At 46.0% G+C, this 17,721-nt stretch overlaps 1 protein-coding gene across 2 annotated transcripts in view; it reads left to right on the top strand.

Moving 5' to 3' along the window:
* USP43 (ubiquitin specific peptidase 43) overlaps positions 1–17,721 on the top strand; it is a 90,676-nt gene that overhangs the window by 44,922 nt on the left and 28,033 nt on the right. For both annotated transcript variants that reach the window (XM_079965920.1, XM_079965919.1), the window contains 3 exons: positions 8,060–8,152; positions 9,987–10,122; positions 10,513–10,657. In XM_079965920.1, coding sequence (XP_079822046.1) covers positions 8,060–8,152; positions 9,987–10,122; positions 10,513–10,657 — 374 coding nt within the window. The remainder of the gene's footprint in view (positions 1–8,059; positions 8,153–9,986; positions 10,123–10,512; positions 10,658–17,721) is intronic.

Raw genomic sequence — 17,721 nt, 5'->3', positions numbered from 1 at the left:
GTATATTGTGGTGGGCTCCAAATGTGATAATTGCTAAATCTGAATTCGACTTTGCCCTGTTACAAACTACAGGCGGAAATAAGCATTGTGCTAATATGATCATTCCATCAGTGTGAGCATTTCTGCTTGTCCAATGGAATGATTTCACAAACACACACACACATACACACACCTGTGTTGCTCTTAATCCCCCAGAGTGGATTTTGGGTGGAGAGGAGGAATCCACATTGTACTAGTGGGTGTCTTTGCACTGGTTTCTGCCCCTATGTTTTTCTGGGTAGTATTCAGAAAAGCAAAAGTGCACATAAAAGTGTTGAATAAGTCAAGACAGAACAGAGATATGAAGATGTTTTGCTGCTTTTCCTCTAAGCTGCTGAGTCGGTTTTCCATAAGAGGAACTGAGCTAAATCAGACCAAAGGTTCATCTACTCTAGTAACCTACTTTTCACAATGATGAACGAGATGCCTCTGGGATGCGCACCAGTTGGACATTGTTCTCACCTGCTTCTGGTCCCTAGCAATTGCCATTCAGTGATACCCTGTCTCTGAATGCAAACGTTCCACAAAACTATTATTGCTCCTATCCACTGATAATTATTGAATTCATTCATGGATTCATTTAATTTTTAAAGGCCATCTACAAGATGAATAGAGAACCCAGTGCCCTCTAGATGTTTCATAGAATCGTGGAGTTGGAAGGGACCCTGAGGATCATCTAGTCCAACCCAAATATGCAGCTGTCCCATATGGGGATCGAACCTGCAGCCTTGACGTTATCAGCACCATGCCCTCACCAACTGAGCCATCCAGGTGTTTTTGTTGGACTCCAACTCACATCAACCCCAGCCCTCCTGTCCAGTGGTCCAGTGATGGAAGCTGTAGTCTAACAATATCTGGAGGGCTACAGGTTCCCCATCCCTGATCTAGCCTGTTGCACTCACCAGTAGCATGGCCACACATTCTTTAATTATTTTTGCATCGTGTGAAGAAGCACTTTCACTTGTGTTTCCTGGTTATCTTTTATGCTTTTCTGTGTTTGCTTGTTAAGCCTATTTGTTCTGCCGCACATAGAATTCTATGTGTTTGGATATTTTCTTGCCAACAAAATCCCATTGTTTCCTGGAGAATTGGACATACACATCCAGCCTTTATTTGGAGAGACTCCAGTCTTTACCAATAAGGTAGGAAGAGAAACAGCTATGATGCTGTTATCTAGTACCTGTGATAGGATCAACAGCTGCTATCACAGCATGACCAAAACTGGAGCAGCTGCTGTTAGCTAGCACCACAGATCTTCAGGCCAGTATTTTCCTTTGAGTATTGTGCAGTGCTGCCAGAGCTTGTGTGAAAATATGGAAACATATCCTGGCTTGGCTCCAGTTTTATGAGTTTTGAAGTGCATCAGCTGGGCTTTTTGGTCCATAGAATAAGGCTTGGTCATCCCTATTCCCGAATCACATCTGCATTGCTTTGTTATATTTGGAGAACAGGTGCCTTGAAACAACCAGCAAGCAGAAAGTGGGTTTTGGAAAGGTTAAGAGCCCTTTGAGATGAGCTGTTCTTAGAATATAAGGAAATCTCAGATGCTGGCAAAACCTTCATGGAATTAGATTGATGACACCTGGACTTGTCCTCTGTGCGGCATGCAAGCTGGTGGAGCCAGTGACACTTGTGGAGCCAGAATGAAGCTGACAGCTGTTAACCAAAAAGGCTGCTGCATTAAGGGGCCGGAGTGTGTCAAACAGGCTTTAGTAGAGTAAAGTGGCTTAGAGATTGCAAAGTTAAATTTATTCCAGTGCATGTGGACCTCTACAGCTTGTGCTTAGAGGACCTTATGTAGGGAGAGAACTAAATGAAGCAAGTTTTCTCAGTGGTGCATTCTGGAGGGTGGCCTCAGTTGAACTCCACGCCGTATGCCAAAAAAACCTTGGAAATTTGTGTCGACAGCAATGGGTGCCACTTCAGGGGCAAAAGCAATCAATGTGGGAGATCTCCCCCTGCCAATGGAACTGGAGCAAAGTCAGAAGCTCCATCTGTCTGAGTGGCCCATCCATTGTTGCTGGTTCTACCTGTCACTTAGTCGGCAAATCGCCCATCACCAGCTCTGCAGAATGCCTTGTGTTAGTTGGGGCCACAGATTGTGCTGTCTAAGGTGGTTTCCGTTAAAGAAATTGGAGTTCTTGTTGGAAGTGGAAGGTGGTTTCCGTTGCATTTTAAAATCTGGGCAAGTGTCATCTGGCAGAGGATAAAGTGTGTCACATTTGAACACGTGACTTGTGTTAAAACTCTCGTTCAGTGGTGGACGACCCAAGAGTGATCTTCCTCATAAAGATAATTCAGGGGGAAGGAAATGAAGGCTACATCTGTTGTGTGTTGCCTGCTCAAGACATCCAGTTCTGCGTACAGTGTTGGGTTGAGTGGAAGAGCTCATCTCATAACACACTAAACAGTTCTTGGGTGTGTGAGTGATTGTGTGGCCCACTGTAATGTGTGCTCTGTATTTTTGCCTAGTTGGCGAGTGACTTATATTTATGTAAATATTATAATCTGCCCCTTCGTAAAATATATCACACAAAAATATAAAATCCATAGAAGTATGCGTGAAACATAATCCAAAGCATGAATAGATATTGGTTGGTTAAAAAGAGAAATGCAGATTGTGAAGGACTGTCTAAATAATACAGTTTTCATGTTTCAGGAATGGCTCTTGCCAAACCTCTACTGCTAAGGAGCTCCACAGAGTAGACATCTGTATTCCCCCACAGATCCTGGCAATACACAAACCTTCCCTCCCTTCCCTCATAATGACAGATATTTTGCTAATAAACAGATAATAACTAGTTCACTTGTCACACCCTCAGCCCAACAGAGGTGTTCCCAGGGCCGTTGACACCCTGCTACAGTGGCGCCTTGCAGCTATTGCTTCCTATGAGGTGGGGAATTTGCATTAACCCCATTCCCCATTCTGGAGGAGCAGAGGAGGGAGATAGGAGAGGCCAGCCCCCCAATCCCCCATGTTCATTCCCAAGTCTCAGACTTGCACTGCTTTGCTCCACCGTGTGACATTGCAGCCATCTCCATGGCAACCCGTTGTAGTGTTTGAAAGGGTGGCTGGCGTGGTGGTAGCTAGGCAAACGCTGCCGCAGGGGCACACACTAGGCTCCAGGAAGCCACTTTTTCAGCACCTTACTTTCCCCAGCTGATATCCATGCAAGCAAGCATTTCCACCTGGAAACGCGCTCAGAGAAAAAGGCACCCTCACCCCACCCTGCGTTGCTTTGCATGTCACACGCCACTTCCCAGCTTGCATCCTGTGAACAAAAACAGCCTTTCCAGCAGGAAATTGAAATGGCCCCGTGTGACAGAACTGGCCCCTTCCTGAGCTCTGGAGAAGTTTAATTTGGCGGGCTTTATTTCCTAGCATGAGCCATCACAAAAACTAATAGAAGTGCAGGGCAGTTGCTCTACGTGGGGTTCTGCCTGTGCTGTGTGTATATATACACCATGGTTTTGTGTGTGCTCTGCAAGGAGCATTAAATTTAGTAGCCTGAGATTTGCAGAGGGTGGGGGGGGGGCAGGTCTGTAGCCCTTATGGCAATGAAGGTGAGTTTAATTATTTTTGTGGGCAATGGTTGGTGTAATCTCAGAAGCCAGGGAGGCAGGTTGGTGTGCGAGGGAAGGACAGGCAGCTAGGAAGCAACAGGGTGTCATTACTCTTTATATCTCCATGCCCTTCCATGTGCCTAGTGGAGCTGAACAATTATTGCGGAAGAGAAATGAACAAATGCACACATTTTATTGGTTTCCAAAATTGAAAGAAGTTTAGGTTTTCATTAAAAATAAAAAGGAGCGCCCAGGACTTCTTAAATAGTCAACACAATTGCACCCTCGGTTAGCAGAGGCTCTGTAGTTTTGCTCCAGACCACATCATAAAAAATTGCTGCAAATCTGTTCTCCGATAGCGCCTACATGTGGTGGTTGCAATTTCCATGGTATCTGAGGCAGTTTTAAGATTCCATCCACCTTCTGCAGTGAAGCAGAAGAGCTTTAGATCTCTCCTCACTGAGCCAGCCGCCCCCACCCCCAGCCTAACCCCATGTGCCCCCCAAAGGCCCCCTTTCCCATCCTGCTGGTTGGCAGAGAGGGACACGCCAGGCATGCCAAGCAGCTCTCCTCTCCCCAATTAATCCCTTTCCCATTAATGCTTATTAAAAAGGGCTGCTTTCATTTTCAGCCTGCCAACTTCAGATCTGTGCGTCAAAGCCTGTCTATATGCAAACGATCTATTAACGGTGCAGTGCTGCTCCGCTCTGAGCTGGCTGGTGAAGGAATGGAAAAAGTAGGGCTTGGAGTTTGGCTTGACTTTAATTTAGGACGCGAATGTGTGTGTGCGTTTGGGGGTGGGGGAGGACATGAGAGCGAGAGCTCGGGAGGTGAACTGGCTATTTCCATTAAATATATATAATATCCCTGTGGAGCTTGGATAGAGCACTTCTTCAAAACTTGGTACCTGAGCGGGAATGGCGGCAAGTGGGAGATTGAGTTTGCCAGTGTTTCTTGCTCATGCATGGTCTTTGGGTGGGGGTGTGGGGAGCCGCCACAGTGCCATTGATAGCCATTCTTGTATTCTGGCACTGTGATCAGGGAAGGTAAAGAGAGCCCCGCTGGATCACTCCAAAGTTCCTCCTAGCACAGAATCTTCTTTCCCACAGTGCTCAGCCAGATGCTTCTGCGCAGCCCAGATACAAAGGGAACAACCCTCTTCTGTTCTTTGACCTCCCTCCCCACCCCGCCGCCCGCCCAGCAACTGCCTCTGAGCTTGGGGTTGAGCTATTACGGTCAATAGTCACTGACAGACCGATTCCCCCTCTGCGAATTTGTCTAATCCTCTTTGGAAGACATCTAAGGTAGCGCCCGTCTCCACATCTTTCTGGTGGCAAATTCCATTAGCTGTGTGAAAACAGTACTTTCTTTTGTCCCTCCTGAATCTACCCCTTCATCAGAATCGTTGTGTGATCGCAAGTTCTACTATTACGGCAGAAGGGGGGGGGGGAGATGGATCTCTCTCTTTCCGTGCATAATTTTGTAAACCTCAGTGCCATTCCCCCCTTCAGGCATTTTCTAAACGAATCCCTCCCCCAATGCTTCAGCCTTTCTTGCGTGGGAAATGTGCTCTGGCTCCCCTATATTGAGGCCTTTCCTTAAATGTGTGTGTGAGAGAGAACTTGGAGTCCTACTGCAATCAGAGACATCCATTTTCCCCTTTGATCTTATCCGCTAGGGCTCTTCTTACAGTTAAGCTATGGAATTTGCTATCACACGGTGTAATGATGGCTGCTGCCTTTGACAGCATTAAAAGGGGATTAAGCACATTCATTGGGATAAGGCTATTTTGATGGTTATGTGTTAACTCCAGGATCAGAGACACCATGCCTCTGACATGCTGGGAATCGCAAGTGAGGAAAGTGCTATCGCACGCAGGTTCTGCTTCTAAGCTTCCCATAGGAATCTGGTAGGCCACTGTTGAGAACATTAGTGGACCAGATGGGCCTTTGGGGCTTTCCTTATAGAATCATAGAATTGCAGAGTTGGCAGGGACCACAAAGCCCATCTAGTCCAACCCTTTGCAATGCAGGAATCTCCTCCTCCAGCGTGGGCTTGAACCCATGACCCTGAGATTATGATTATCTACTGACTGAGCTGTGTTCCTCATTAATTAAATGATGATGTGGTGATGATGATGATTTGGAGGCCAAATAGTGCACCAGATTCTGGAGAGAGGGGAGCTGGTCTGCTTCTTCTGAAGGTTTCACCTTGGCAATGTCAGACTGCTAGTGCATGCAGTGTGGTTGTGTGAAAGTGAGTGGGAGCAAAAGAATGCAGATAAAAATAGGACTCGGTGTCTTTTAAAATAAGGGTTTCAAGGGTAGCTGCAAAGAAGGAGATAGGGCAAGCTTTAAGTACTGAGCAAAGCGGCTCCTGCTACACGATACCTGACTCCCCACCCCTCCATAACAAATACCAGCTTCCTAGAGGGCAAATTTAAATGTAAATGATGGCAGTAGTGGGGGGTTAGACTGTCTCCCAGTGCTGTGCCCTTGATCCAAATCTTTCCTTCTCCCCTGCAACACCTTAAAACAAAGAAAAATCCATTGGCCAATCTGATCTCCTGTCACATTTAGTTTGGCCATTAGTCTCGAGATGTTGGCTGCAGTTTCTCAATGGGGGGAGGCCAAGCATTCAAACACCTTCTCCATTTTTGTTCCTTCACAGGTACAAGAGCTGAGCCTTGTACATGTATCTGCTAGAACTCTGTTTGGTGCAATGGATTGGTCTAACTGAATGTGGCTACCATGCCAAATCCTATGTTGTGTAATGCACGTTGCTTCCATGCCTACAAATGCATGTCCAAAGGGGTTGTTTTGGGTCATTTCTAGTACACATTTAGCAAAACTGTGCTACAGAAAAGCAGATGCAGTAGTGCTTTTGGGTGGCATGATATGATGAAGGGTGTTACCTGTGTCCTTCTGAAAGCGCACCAGTATATTTAAGTGAGACTGCACCACTGATGAAAAAGGGACTTACCTGAAGTATCCAGGTAGGTGAAGATAACTTTCTATTATTAGGGAGTAGCTGATTGTTTTCCTTTCTAGAATGGATTCAGCCCTTCATGTTGAGTCTAACCCTCACTTCTTCCTTTTGGGAAATCTTTTATTTTTAAGTCACATACTGGAGCCTGAACTCCCAGGTAATCTTGTTAGGTGCAATCCCATTAACTGGCTAGGACTTGCACCACTGAGCCAATCTTATTAAAAGCTGGTCTCACTTCTGATGATCGGCTCTGTTCATTGCTGAGGAAATAAGTCCGCTTCTGGTGGAATGGGCTAGCCCTGCTAGGTGGAGGGCTACTTGTGGAAAACCCACTCCTTACTGCTGAACTGGAGCAAACAACACGAATTGCCGTTTGTTCTGATTCAGCCTTAAAGAGCAGTTTTCTTGGGGAAAGCAGTGGGGCAAAAAATAACCACTCTGACTTGGAGCTTTAAAGGGTGGACCTGTGTCTAGAAAGAGCAGGGATAAGCCCTGCTTGCAGTATTGTGGCTTTGGTCTTTCATCTGTTCTTTGAAACCAAGGGTATGTATTGATATGCATCAAGGGGATTGCTTCAGTCAGCCACAAATCATCTTGGTGAAGCACAGAATGTCTCCATCACAAAAACGGATCTGGCGCTATGAGGCTACAAACAAGTGTCAGGAAGAGACACTATGCTGGATGAACAAAATGTGATTTGGTTATTACAGTGAACTCAGTGTTGGATGTGAGCTGAGGGGTCAGCTTTGTTTTTCAGCATGTGTGTAAAACATGTTCCCACCCCAGGGCAACTATGGGAGAGAAAAGTTTCATTCAGCGATAAGAGCTTCGAAATATTTTGTAGTATCCACCCTGTAGATAAAAGAATCGCCAGTTGTGGCATGGAACTGGTCACAGTGACATAGAGGATGAGCATGAGTGTAGTAACCAAAAATGTTGTTGCCTGGGGGACAGGGAAGAGTGTATTCATTTATGGCAAGTCAATTTACAGGGATACAAATTTAGAACTATTAACTGTCTGATCTTAAGCTCCTCAAAGTGACTTCAGTATCATGCTGCTTTTGATAATACTCATAGACTGGGTGCAGATCTTCCTTGTGGTCATTCTTCTGTGGGGAGTCTACTGACTCAACCCTCTTTTTGTAGAACAAGGGGGCCCCTGAACAGCCCTTTGGCTGGAGCAATGCAACTGTACCTGTGAGATTAAAATGGTAAATCTAAACAAATTTACTGGGAAGCAAGTCTCATGGACCTCAGCAGTGTTTATTTCCAAATTGTTAATTTGACAAGGGGTGACCTCCGAGGACCTTAGTTATTCTGCATTCCACAAGTTCTCCTTTCAAGCCTTGAGGCCAGATATGAGCTTCAGACTCCTAGAATACAAAATGTGAGGTCAGCCCTACATTTTCACTGGTGTAGTTATCCCTTGACATGGGATCTGACAATGTTTCTCTCCCTCCCTTTCTAGGTCCTCCTTGACTTGCCCTCACTGCCTAAAGCAGAGCAACACCTTTGATCCCTTCCTGTGCATCTCATTGCCCATCCCTTTGCGCCAGACCAGGTATGTGAACCAAGTACTCACAATTTCTCTCCCAGATCCTAACTAGGGAAATGGTGAATCATTCTAATCAGGTCTGTGTCTCTTCTGCATGCATTGACCCATAACTCCCTTGCACCCCACTTCTGCGTGAATCTATGATTTCAAAGAAAAGCTACATGAAAATTCACATTTTAATATTCATTTTAAAATGTATTTTGAAATTTATTTTCTTTCAAAATGTGCATGCATTTTGATATGTTCTTGATCCGCAAACTCCCTTTGAGTTCAGTGGGGTTTACTCCCATGGAAGTGAGTCCAGGACTACAGCCTGAGTTCCGATTCATACATTAGTCTGGGAGGGGGAGGATTATCAGGTCAGCTCCTAGTGAAATTAGCAAAAACAGAATTGCTCAGGCATCCCTGGTCCAGCCTCTCTGAGTAGTGCCTAGTAGTAAAGATCAGTGAAGTGGCCTGCTATTCCCCCCAGGCAGATTTCTTCATCAGCCCCATTTCAGGTGCTGAAAAGCCTGCATATTCTTAGTTTTCCTCCAGGAGAAAGCAGACTGTCTTTTTGTCCAACCAAAGCAGGACCTTTCCCCTCTCAGAATCAGTGCAAACAGGCTCCTCTGCACATCTGTTGGGAGTTGGCAAGGCAACTGCAATGGTCACCTACAGAGATAGCCCTGTTCACTTGCACTTTTGAGTCATTTCTGAGGGTTCACCCCTCACTCCCGCCCAGCAAAACGGTGTCTCTCTCTGTACATGTTGGCTCAGCAAACACACACACACACACACACACACCAGCCAACAACAGACAAGCAGTAACTAGTCCATGCTGTCCATTTATCGGCATGGTTCTACTAAAGCAAGCATTAAAACCAGGAAAGTTTTTTTAAAGCCTTTAAAAATGCTCCCAAGATGTAAGCCATCACCATAACCTGTAAGTCCTGGGGGAAAAAAAAGATATTTTCCTCCATTTACTTGGTAACTTTACAAGGATGTTGTGTTGAGTGGGAATGAGGAAATGCGCCCCCCCCCCCCAAATAGGTACATGGGGCAGCCATCTTTATATCTGTATACTATCCCAGGAAGAGACTTCACTTTATGATGTTTGGGTGCTTACCAGGAGTGTTGGATTGTGTTCATAAATTCTATAGACCCACCCACCTGCTTAATCTTCACTCGCCCTCTGTAGATTAATCCACATTATTCACATTTATCTGTTTTTGATCCACAGATGGGTCTGTTGCTCCTCCACCCCAGTGGGTAGTTTCACTCCCAAATGCGGAGCTAACTAGACTCCTCTGACATCTCTTTTCTGATGGTGCAGGAGTACATGCAGAGTCTGCCCTGTGCAGACTGCAGATGAGCCAGTAATGACTTTCCCCTCCAGCTAAAAACTTGCAGTCACAGCCAGTCACCAACTTCCAGCAACGGCGCTCCCAGTTCTGCTTGCCGTGGCTGATGCTTGGTGCATCTTTTCTTTAATAGCTAGAGGGCTTACCCAGGCCTCTGCTAGGCAGCTCCCGTTTGTCAGCTGTTGCTGGAGCAAAGGAAGACAGAGGGTTGCATGCAGGAGAGAAGAGACGAGTGTATCTAAAGCAGGCATGGGCAGATCTACAGGCTTGTAGGATCTACTTTGCTGTTAGGCTTTTTTGACGTTTGTTTACTAGAACCCTGAGAAGTTTGGGAAGCCCAAACATTAAAAAACTTCACTGTTCAGGGCTGCCTTCAGAACTAACAATAATTTTATAATTTATATGGGTCCCAGGGCTCTGGATGCATCCTGTTTCTCACCAGGGTGGGGCAGGGCTGCCATTTTTGCTGCACCATTCTAAGTTCCCTCTCCCTCCAGGCCTTTGAACGTCACCCTTGTCTTCCAATCCAAGAGCCAGCGATTTGTGCGTGTGGGCCTGGCTGTGCCTCTCCTCAGCACCGTGGCAAAGCTGAGGGAAATGGTGGCAGAGGAAGGCAAGATTTCACCCGACCAGGTAAGCCAGACTTGTTCCTGCCCCCATGCTCTGGGTGCCCTTGTTCCCTGCAAACTGCATACAGTGGTACCTCTGGTTAAGAACTTAATTCGTTCTGGAGGTCCGTTCTTAACCTGAAACTGTTCTTAACCTGAAGCACCACTTTAGCTAATGGGGCCTCCCGCTGCCGATGTGCTACTGCCGCCCGATTTATTTTCTTATGCTGAAGCAAAGTTCTTAACCCGAGGTACTATTTCTGGGTTAGCAGAGTCTGTAACCTGAAGCAATTGTAACCTGAAGTGACTGTAACCCGAGGTACCACTGTATAAGCCAAGGAGGTTTTCCTTTCTCATATACTGCCTATGTCCTCAAGCCTTGCAAGGCCCTGACCATTTCACTCTGCCGCTGCAGGTGATCCTGGCTGAGCTGGGCCAGTCAGGATTCCGGTGCTCCTTCTCAGACGATGAGGACCTGAACACCATCGCAGAGGGTGACAACGTCTACGCTTTCCAGGCTCCTCTCTCCTTCAGCAGGGCCAACTCTTCCCGCCTCTCAGGTGTGTCCTGCTGTGGCTGCTGGAATGCATTCTGAATGTCCCTCCAAAAATGCCTGTCAAATAAGCTCTGGAGAGGAGGCCAAGTTCTTCTCCATCCCCAGGACCCTGGGCCCCTGCTCTTGTCCAGCTGGCTTCTCTCTTCCCCCTCTCCACATGGAGGTGTCTGGCACTCAGAGCTTTAGGTACTTTTGTATCAAATGGTGAAAAGTTGAAGAAAATAATAATTCCCTCCACTGAGTATTTATCCCCCGTGCCAATTCCATATTGTGCTCAGCCTGAGGGCCAAACCAAATATCAACATCAACAAAGCTGTGTTCTTAAATCCAGATTGCTGCAATAACATACCTGCCAATTGCCCTGTTTTATGTGGGATGGCCCCATTGGCTTTGAAGGTGCCCCGGCCTCTGCCTTCGCTCCAGGGTTCATGTGGATTCATGTGGCTGGTGGGCAGGTGGGCAAGGGTGAGCAGAGAGCAGGTGGACAAGGGCAAAGGTAAGTGGAGATTGGGTGGGCGAGGGTGGGTGGTTGTCTTGCTTTGCCCTCCCAGAATGTTGCAGGATATGCAATAATACAGGAAGCCTTTTGTGGAGGAGCCTAATTTAAGGGTCAAAAAGTGCTGTGTACAGCTAACCCCCACTTTCCTCAGCCTTTTTCCTTTCATCCCCCCAGCTTGCTGCCTTTCTCCCTGCTCGAGTCACTTCCAGTAGTGGGACCCTCCCAACTGGAAGACAAGGGGTAAGGAAGGGAGAGGGGCTGGGGGGTGTAAATTGAGAGAAGAGCTTCTCTCACCCACACATCAGTTTTATTCCTTAAACAGGGGCACCCATCTCTCTCTCTTCCCCCCCCCCGTGTTCTTGGCCATGGCAGCAGATCCAGGTTTAAACACACCAATCTGCTGATGCCCATATCTAGCATGGCCTTGAGAAAGCCAGGCAGCCGTGCGACAATCATGTGTGAGGGACAGGATGCTCCTTTATTCAGTGACCGAGCAAAGATACTGCTGCCAAAAGTAACAGCCTCAGAGCCGGGCAATTTACTCGGCACTTGTTAAGAACGTAGTACCTGTGCTGATGTTGTGAAGGTTGGGATGCTTTGCACAGTGGCACTCAGAAGCCAGCGTGAAGGAAAGGAGGAGGAGGAGGAGACGCCTGATGCAAGAGGAGAGAGTTTTCCTGGCTTGATGGGATCACAAGGAGGCCAGTAACTTTTAACTGAAGACTGGCTCTATCCATCAGCCTGTCCTTGCCTCCTCCAGCCAGCACAGATTAGCCACAGTCACAGCAAATAGCCTCAGAATGAGTGGGCTTTAGGGGCGCCGAGACTCTGTCACTTTAACGGCCTCTTATTAAGATCTATAGTCTTGTGATTGCATCATGAGGCCTCTGGGAAATACCTTTTCCCTGCAGAGTCAGAGGACCTTCTCCGCCTCCGCTGGCAGCTTTACTACCTAGCTGTGCAAAAGGCATTTTTCCTTGAGTCTGCTCTTTGTTTGGCTTTCGGCTGGCTCTGGCAGACTGTGAAGAGGTGATGCACCTGTAAGGCTGAGACGCAGTTGCCGGGACCAGGTCTGAACTGACAAAATGGGACAGCTGCTTCTGAGAAGAATTGGATGGATGCTGATGCATTGGTCAGCCCAGGAACCTCACCTGTGCCCTTGGTCCTGTTTCTCAGCCTCCTGGCCTGATTTCTTCTGAGAGGTTTCGAGTGGTTTAGTACTGAACACACAAGTGGGTGTTGTTGAAATCGATGCAGCGAAAGCTTTCCTGCTCCTGCTTTTCTGCAATAAGTGTGTTCTTCGGTTCCTTCTTTTTGAGGGTGTCTGGAGAGCCCATGTGGTATAGTCCTCGTCTGTTAGGGTCATCTCAGAGTTGTTTGAAAGCACCTCCTTTGCCAATTTGGGAAACTTTGTGCATCATGGAGGCTGCAAGGTTTCACCAGGAGGCATTAACCTTCTACATACAAGGCGAGTTTGATACATAGGTGCATTCACAAAGTAGCTCCACACATGCATTCAGAGGTGGCCCTGGGCCATTTGGGAAAGGTGATTTCTGAACAGTGAATTGCTCAAAGGATGCTTCCAGACCATTGCTGTTTTCAGGTGGGATTCGGATCATGTACCAGGAAATTCAGGTTGATTAATCAGGTTGATGAATGAATGAATGTTAATATGGTGCTCTTAAAGCAAACTGGCTTACTCCCCCAGATGGGACCTTTTTGTAATAAGTGGTAGAAAAATACACTGGGAAGTGTGGGATAAAAGTTGTATGGCATGTTGTCTAACTTCTCTGCAAACAAATAAGAAATGAATGCTCAGTAAATCAGTGACATCACGTAACCTCCTTGCAAACACTTGATAAACCTGTTAATTTTTCTGAGTGTTTCAATGCTGGGAGACACCACAGTTCACTAGAGCTTTTCTTTTCTCCCAGTGTTTGTTTGCTGCAGCTATTTCGCCCCCTCTCCACCCCCACTTCCCATCTGTTCTATTCTTTATGATTCCTTGTTGTGGCAAAAGATAAATAAAGTACAACAAGCTGATATTTTGCAATGAGTAACCGGTGCGTATTGTTCTGTATGCAGTTGGGTTTTCTTTTCTTTTCTTTTTCTTTTGCACCAAATATGCAAGGTCATATTTTATCAGAAAAAACTCTTACATTTTAGTATGCTTTGTTTCCCTAGTCCTAACTTGTTACCAATATGAATCACAGAATCATAGAATTGTAGAGTTGGAAGGGACCTTGAGGATCATCTAGTCAACCCCCCTGCAATGCAGGAATATATGGGGACCGAACCTGCAACCTTGGTGTTATCAGCTCCATGCTCTAGGAAGCACTATTTGGACTACAAAGCTATAATCCAGGTTAAAGGCAGCATTAGATTAGGAACACTTGTTAAAAAAAAAGAGAGAAAGTACTTAAAAAATTACGGTATAAAAGAAAACTTATTGGCAGAATCAGACTGAACCTTGCATTGTATGAATATAAGTTTGTAGGGAAGTTAACGGAAACCATATAAGAAATATGTAACTGTACGGTATAAGATAATCAACAGATAAAGTACAGCGAGACTAATTGGAAGTCATTTTTAATTTCTTGTTTTACAAGTTTTACAATCGTTCACATCATTGGGAGTACAAAGGATGTTAGTGATAAGAATTGTGCTGTTTCATATATTGCTTTGTTGTTGTTTAGTTGTTTAGTCGTGTCTGACTCTTCTTGACCCCATGGACCAGAGCACGCAAGGCACTCCTGTCTTCCACTGCCTCCAGCAGTTTGGTCAAACTCATGTTGGTAGCTTTGAGAACACTGTCCAACCATCTCGTCCTCTGTCGTCCCTTTCTCCTTGTGCCCTCCATCTTTCCCAACATCAGGGTCTTTTCCAGGGAGTCTTGAGGTGGCCAAAGTATTGGAGCCTCAGCTTCAGGATCTGTCCTTCCTGTGACCACTCAGGGCTGATTTCCTTAAGAATGGATAGGTTTGATATATTGCTACTGCCTGTCAATTCATAGTTTGTTTATTTGATTGTATATTTGTTTGTTGGTTTGTTTGCTTTCCTGGCAGAAATGTATCTATTTTAAAATGATTATATATATTATATATATATATATATATATATATATATATATATATATATATATATAAATAATATGTATAAAAGATTAGGAACACTTGTTACAGGATAGGTACAGACCAACTTTCTCAACCTGGGATCCTCCAGATACCTCCCCCCCCCTCCAGCATGGCCATTTGGAGAGCACCAGGTTGGGGGAAGCTGCTATCTGCCCCTAAGCCTGCTTTACTATGGTGTTCTGCCTCTGCCTTTCAGGCATTTGGGGAATGTTATGCTATGAACTAGTTCATGATGTACAGCAGGAAAAGATATGCCCATACCCTCTCCTGCACAGCATTCCAAGGTTTCTCAGTTTAAGCTTGAAACACTGAAAATGGTTTAGGTTTGTAGTGATAATGCAGCTATATCGAACCATTCAGGGGGGAAAAGCCCATGGGAAAAATGTCTCCCCTAACGTAGCTGAAATGGAAACAGACGTGATTTGGCTGTTTGCAATTGCTTTCATTCCAGTTATTAGCAGGCAGATGAAAGAGAGGTGGCAGGCCTAAGATGGGACTGAGAATGATGTTGGACTCCACCTCCCATTGGCAGGTGTCTCAAATAAGGTGAAAAGCCCTAGAGTTCCACCTCCACTTTCAGAAGTTGCCTGCTCCCATACAGTACCAGTTGTTGGGAATTGCAGGTGTTTGTGCATTCATCTCCAGCTTGCAGTCTTCCCATAAGCACCTGTCTGGTCAGCAGGCTCTTCTTACCTTCTTCTAGTTCCATGGCTACTGTGCAAGCTCAGGCAGGTGTACCTGGGAAAAACAACAACAAGGAGACAGATCCCCTCCTGGAAACACATGAATTGCAAAATTCTGTTTTATCACAGGTAGTGAGTGAGTCTGTAGAGCAGGTATAGGCAAACTCGGCCCTCCAGATGTTTAGGGACTACAACTCCCACCATCCCTGACCACTGGCCCTGTTAGCTAGGGATGATGGGAGTTGTAGTCCCAAAACATCTGGAGGGCCGAGTTTGCCTATGTCTGCTGTAGAGCAACAACATGAAGCATCTCCAAACACACACACAGACACAAAAACCCGCAGTCCCTGGAAGATACCCCTAGGCATTGGAAGGTGGTGGCAGCATGAACCCACCTGTACCAGCTCAGCCAAACTCTATGGCAAGGGTCTTGTTGGATTACAACTCCCATCATTCCTGACCGCTGGCTGGGGTTGATGGGAGGGTCACTGGATCTCTAGAGTTTGACTGAAATATCACAGGTGGACTCATGCCGCTGTGTGCTTTGGGTACCTTTTGGGGACAATGATTTTTGGGAACTCCTGATGTTGTTGCTCTAGAGCAGCGGTTCTCAACCTGTGGGTCCCCAGATGTTGTTGGACTACAACTCCCATCATCCCTGAGTTCTGGCCTTGCTAGCTAGAGGTGATGGGAGTTGTAGTCCAACAACATCTGGGGACCCACAGGTTGAGAAAGGCTGCTCTAGAGACTCACTTGGATTGTAGAATTGTAGCATTGGAAGGGACCAGAGGGTCATATGGTCCAGCCCCCTGCAATGCAAGGATCTCAACTAGATCAGCCTAGATCACAGAAGGCCACCCATCCTCTGCTTAAAAACCTCCAAGGAAAGAGACTCCACCACCTCTGTCCATTGTCGAACAGCTCTTACTGTCAGTAAGTTCTTCCTGATGTTTAGTTGTAATCTCCTTCCTTGTAACTTTGAATCCATTGGTTTGGGCCCTAGCCTCTGGAGCAGGAGAAAACAAGCTTGCTCCATCCTCCACATGGCAGACCTGTGATCAATACAGTTTTATAATTAGTGTGTTGCCAAAAGGGGGCCCATCTCTGTTTTGTGACTAATACAAGAAGTTATTTTTAGCCTCCCATGGACCTGGCAGGCAGCCAAGCCATCCGTGCTTCAAAAGGTCAGGCTCTGAATCAAGATAAATTGGTTTTACAGTCTGTAAAATGCCACTAGAGATCCAAAGAGCTCTGAAATATACTCAGAGTCACAAAGTGATTTCATGCTCTTATTCAGCTCATAGTGGTGAGGAGGAATGAATGCATGCCCCCTCGAAGTATCTGCTTTATATACATTATTTACACAATGGGCTGCACATGATTGGCTAATTCTGGAATTCTACTGTAAGCCAATCAGGTTGTGGATTCACTTATATCTGGAGCATGATTGGGTGTTTCCTGCCAACCAATCATACTGCTGCATTGTTCTAGGACCAATCAGACTGCTGCATTCTGAATCCTATTGTTCTAGGACCAATCAGACTGCTGCAATTTGGATCCTATTGTTCTAGGACCAATCAGACTGCTGCAGTTTGGATCCTATTCAACTCAGTACATAACAAGCTCCAAGTCAGGGAGCTGGGAGGTGTTGTGAATCCTGGAGTGGCAGGAGGGTGTAGTGAGGCTAAAAGCCTGCAAAGAACAAGAAAAGAAAAGAGAGGCAAAGGGGAACGATGGTGCCTCTTCTAAAGAAACCCAGAAGTTTTTTTGGGAAACAATAATAAATATTCGACATGCTTCCACCTGCTCTGTGTAGAATCATAGAGTAATAGAATTGTAGAGTTGGAAAGGGGTCATCTAGTCAATCCCCTGCAACACAGGGATCTCAACTAGATCATATATTACAGGTGTTTGAGTCTGTTTCAGTGTGTGTGGCGGGGGTGGGGGGGAGAGGAAGCATTCAAACATGTAACCCCTGCCTTCAGCCTGAAGCGGAGCCACAGGCCGGAAAGCACATTACTGCTTCATTCTGATGATTTGATAAATGAGCCAAACGTGACTTCCAAGTTCATCCCAATTTTTTTTTAATGTATTTTTATTAAAAATTCTCTTGGTTTACAAAGGTATGTGTAATATCTCTCTCTCTCTCTCTCTCTCTCTCTCTCTCTCTCTCTCTCTCTCTCCAAGTAACATTTTTTTACAGATCAGTTTTGTTTGTTGAGACTTTAGGAAGAAAAAGGGGGGGGGAGAGGTGGAGAGGGGGAGGTGAGTGGGGGTGGGGTCAGGTCCGATTTGAGAATCCCGCAGCTGTGAATTTTGAGATACTTCCCTGGATGATGATAATAATAATAATAATAATAATAATAATAATAATAATAATTATTCACCATTTATACCCCGCCAATCTGGCTGAGCCTCCCCAGCCACTCTGGGCGGCTTCCAATCAAGTGTTAAAAACAATACAGCATTAAATATTAAAGACTTCCCTAAACAGGGCTGCCTTCAGATGTCTTTTAAAGATAAGATAGCTGTTTATTTCCTTCACATCTGAAGGGAGGGCGTTCCACAGGGCGGACACCACTACTGAGAAGGCCCTCTGCCTGGTTCTCTGTAACCTCACTTTTCGCAATGAGGGAACCGCCAGAAGGCCCTTGGCGCTGGATCTCAGTGTCCGGGCTGAATGATGGGGGTGTAGACGCTCCTTCAGGTATACAGGATATGGACTTTGCAAGGCTGAGGCTTCAAGAGGGCA

Source organism: Podarcis cretensis (assembly GCF_951804945.1).
Source record: "Podarcis cretensis genome assembly, chromosome: 2".
Lineage (NCBI taxonomy): Eukaryota > Metazoa > Chordata > Lepidosauria > Squamata > Lacertidae > Podarcis > Podarcis cretensis.
Note: the sequence above shows the minus strand (reverse complement) of the source record. Positions and strands in the feature narration are given on the sequence as shown.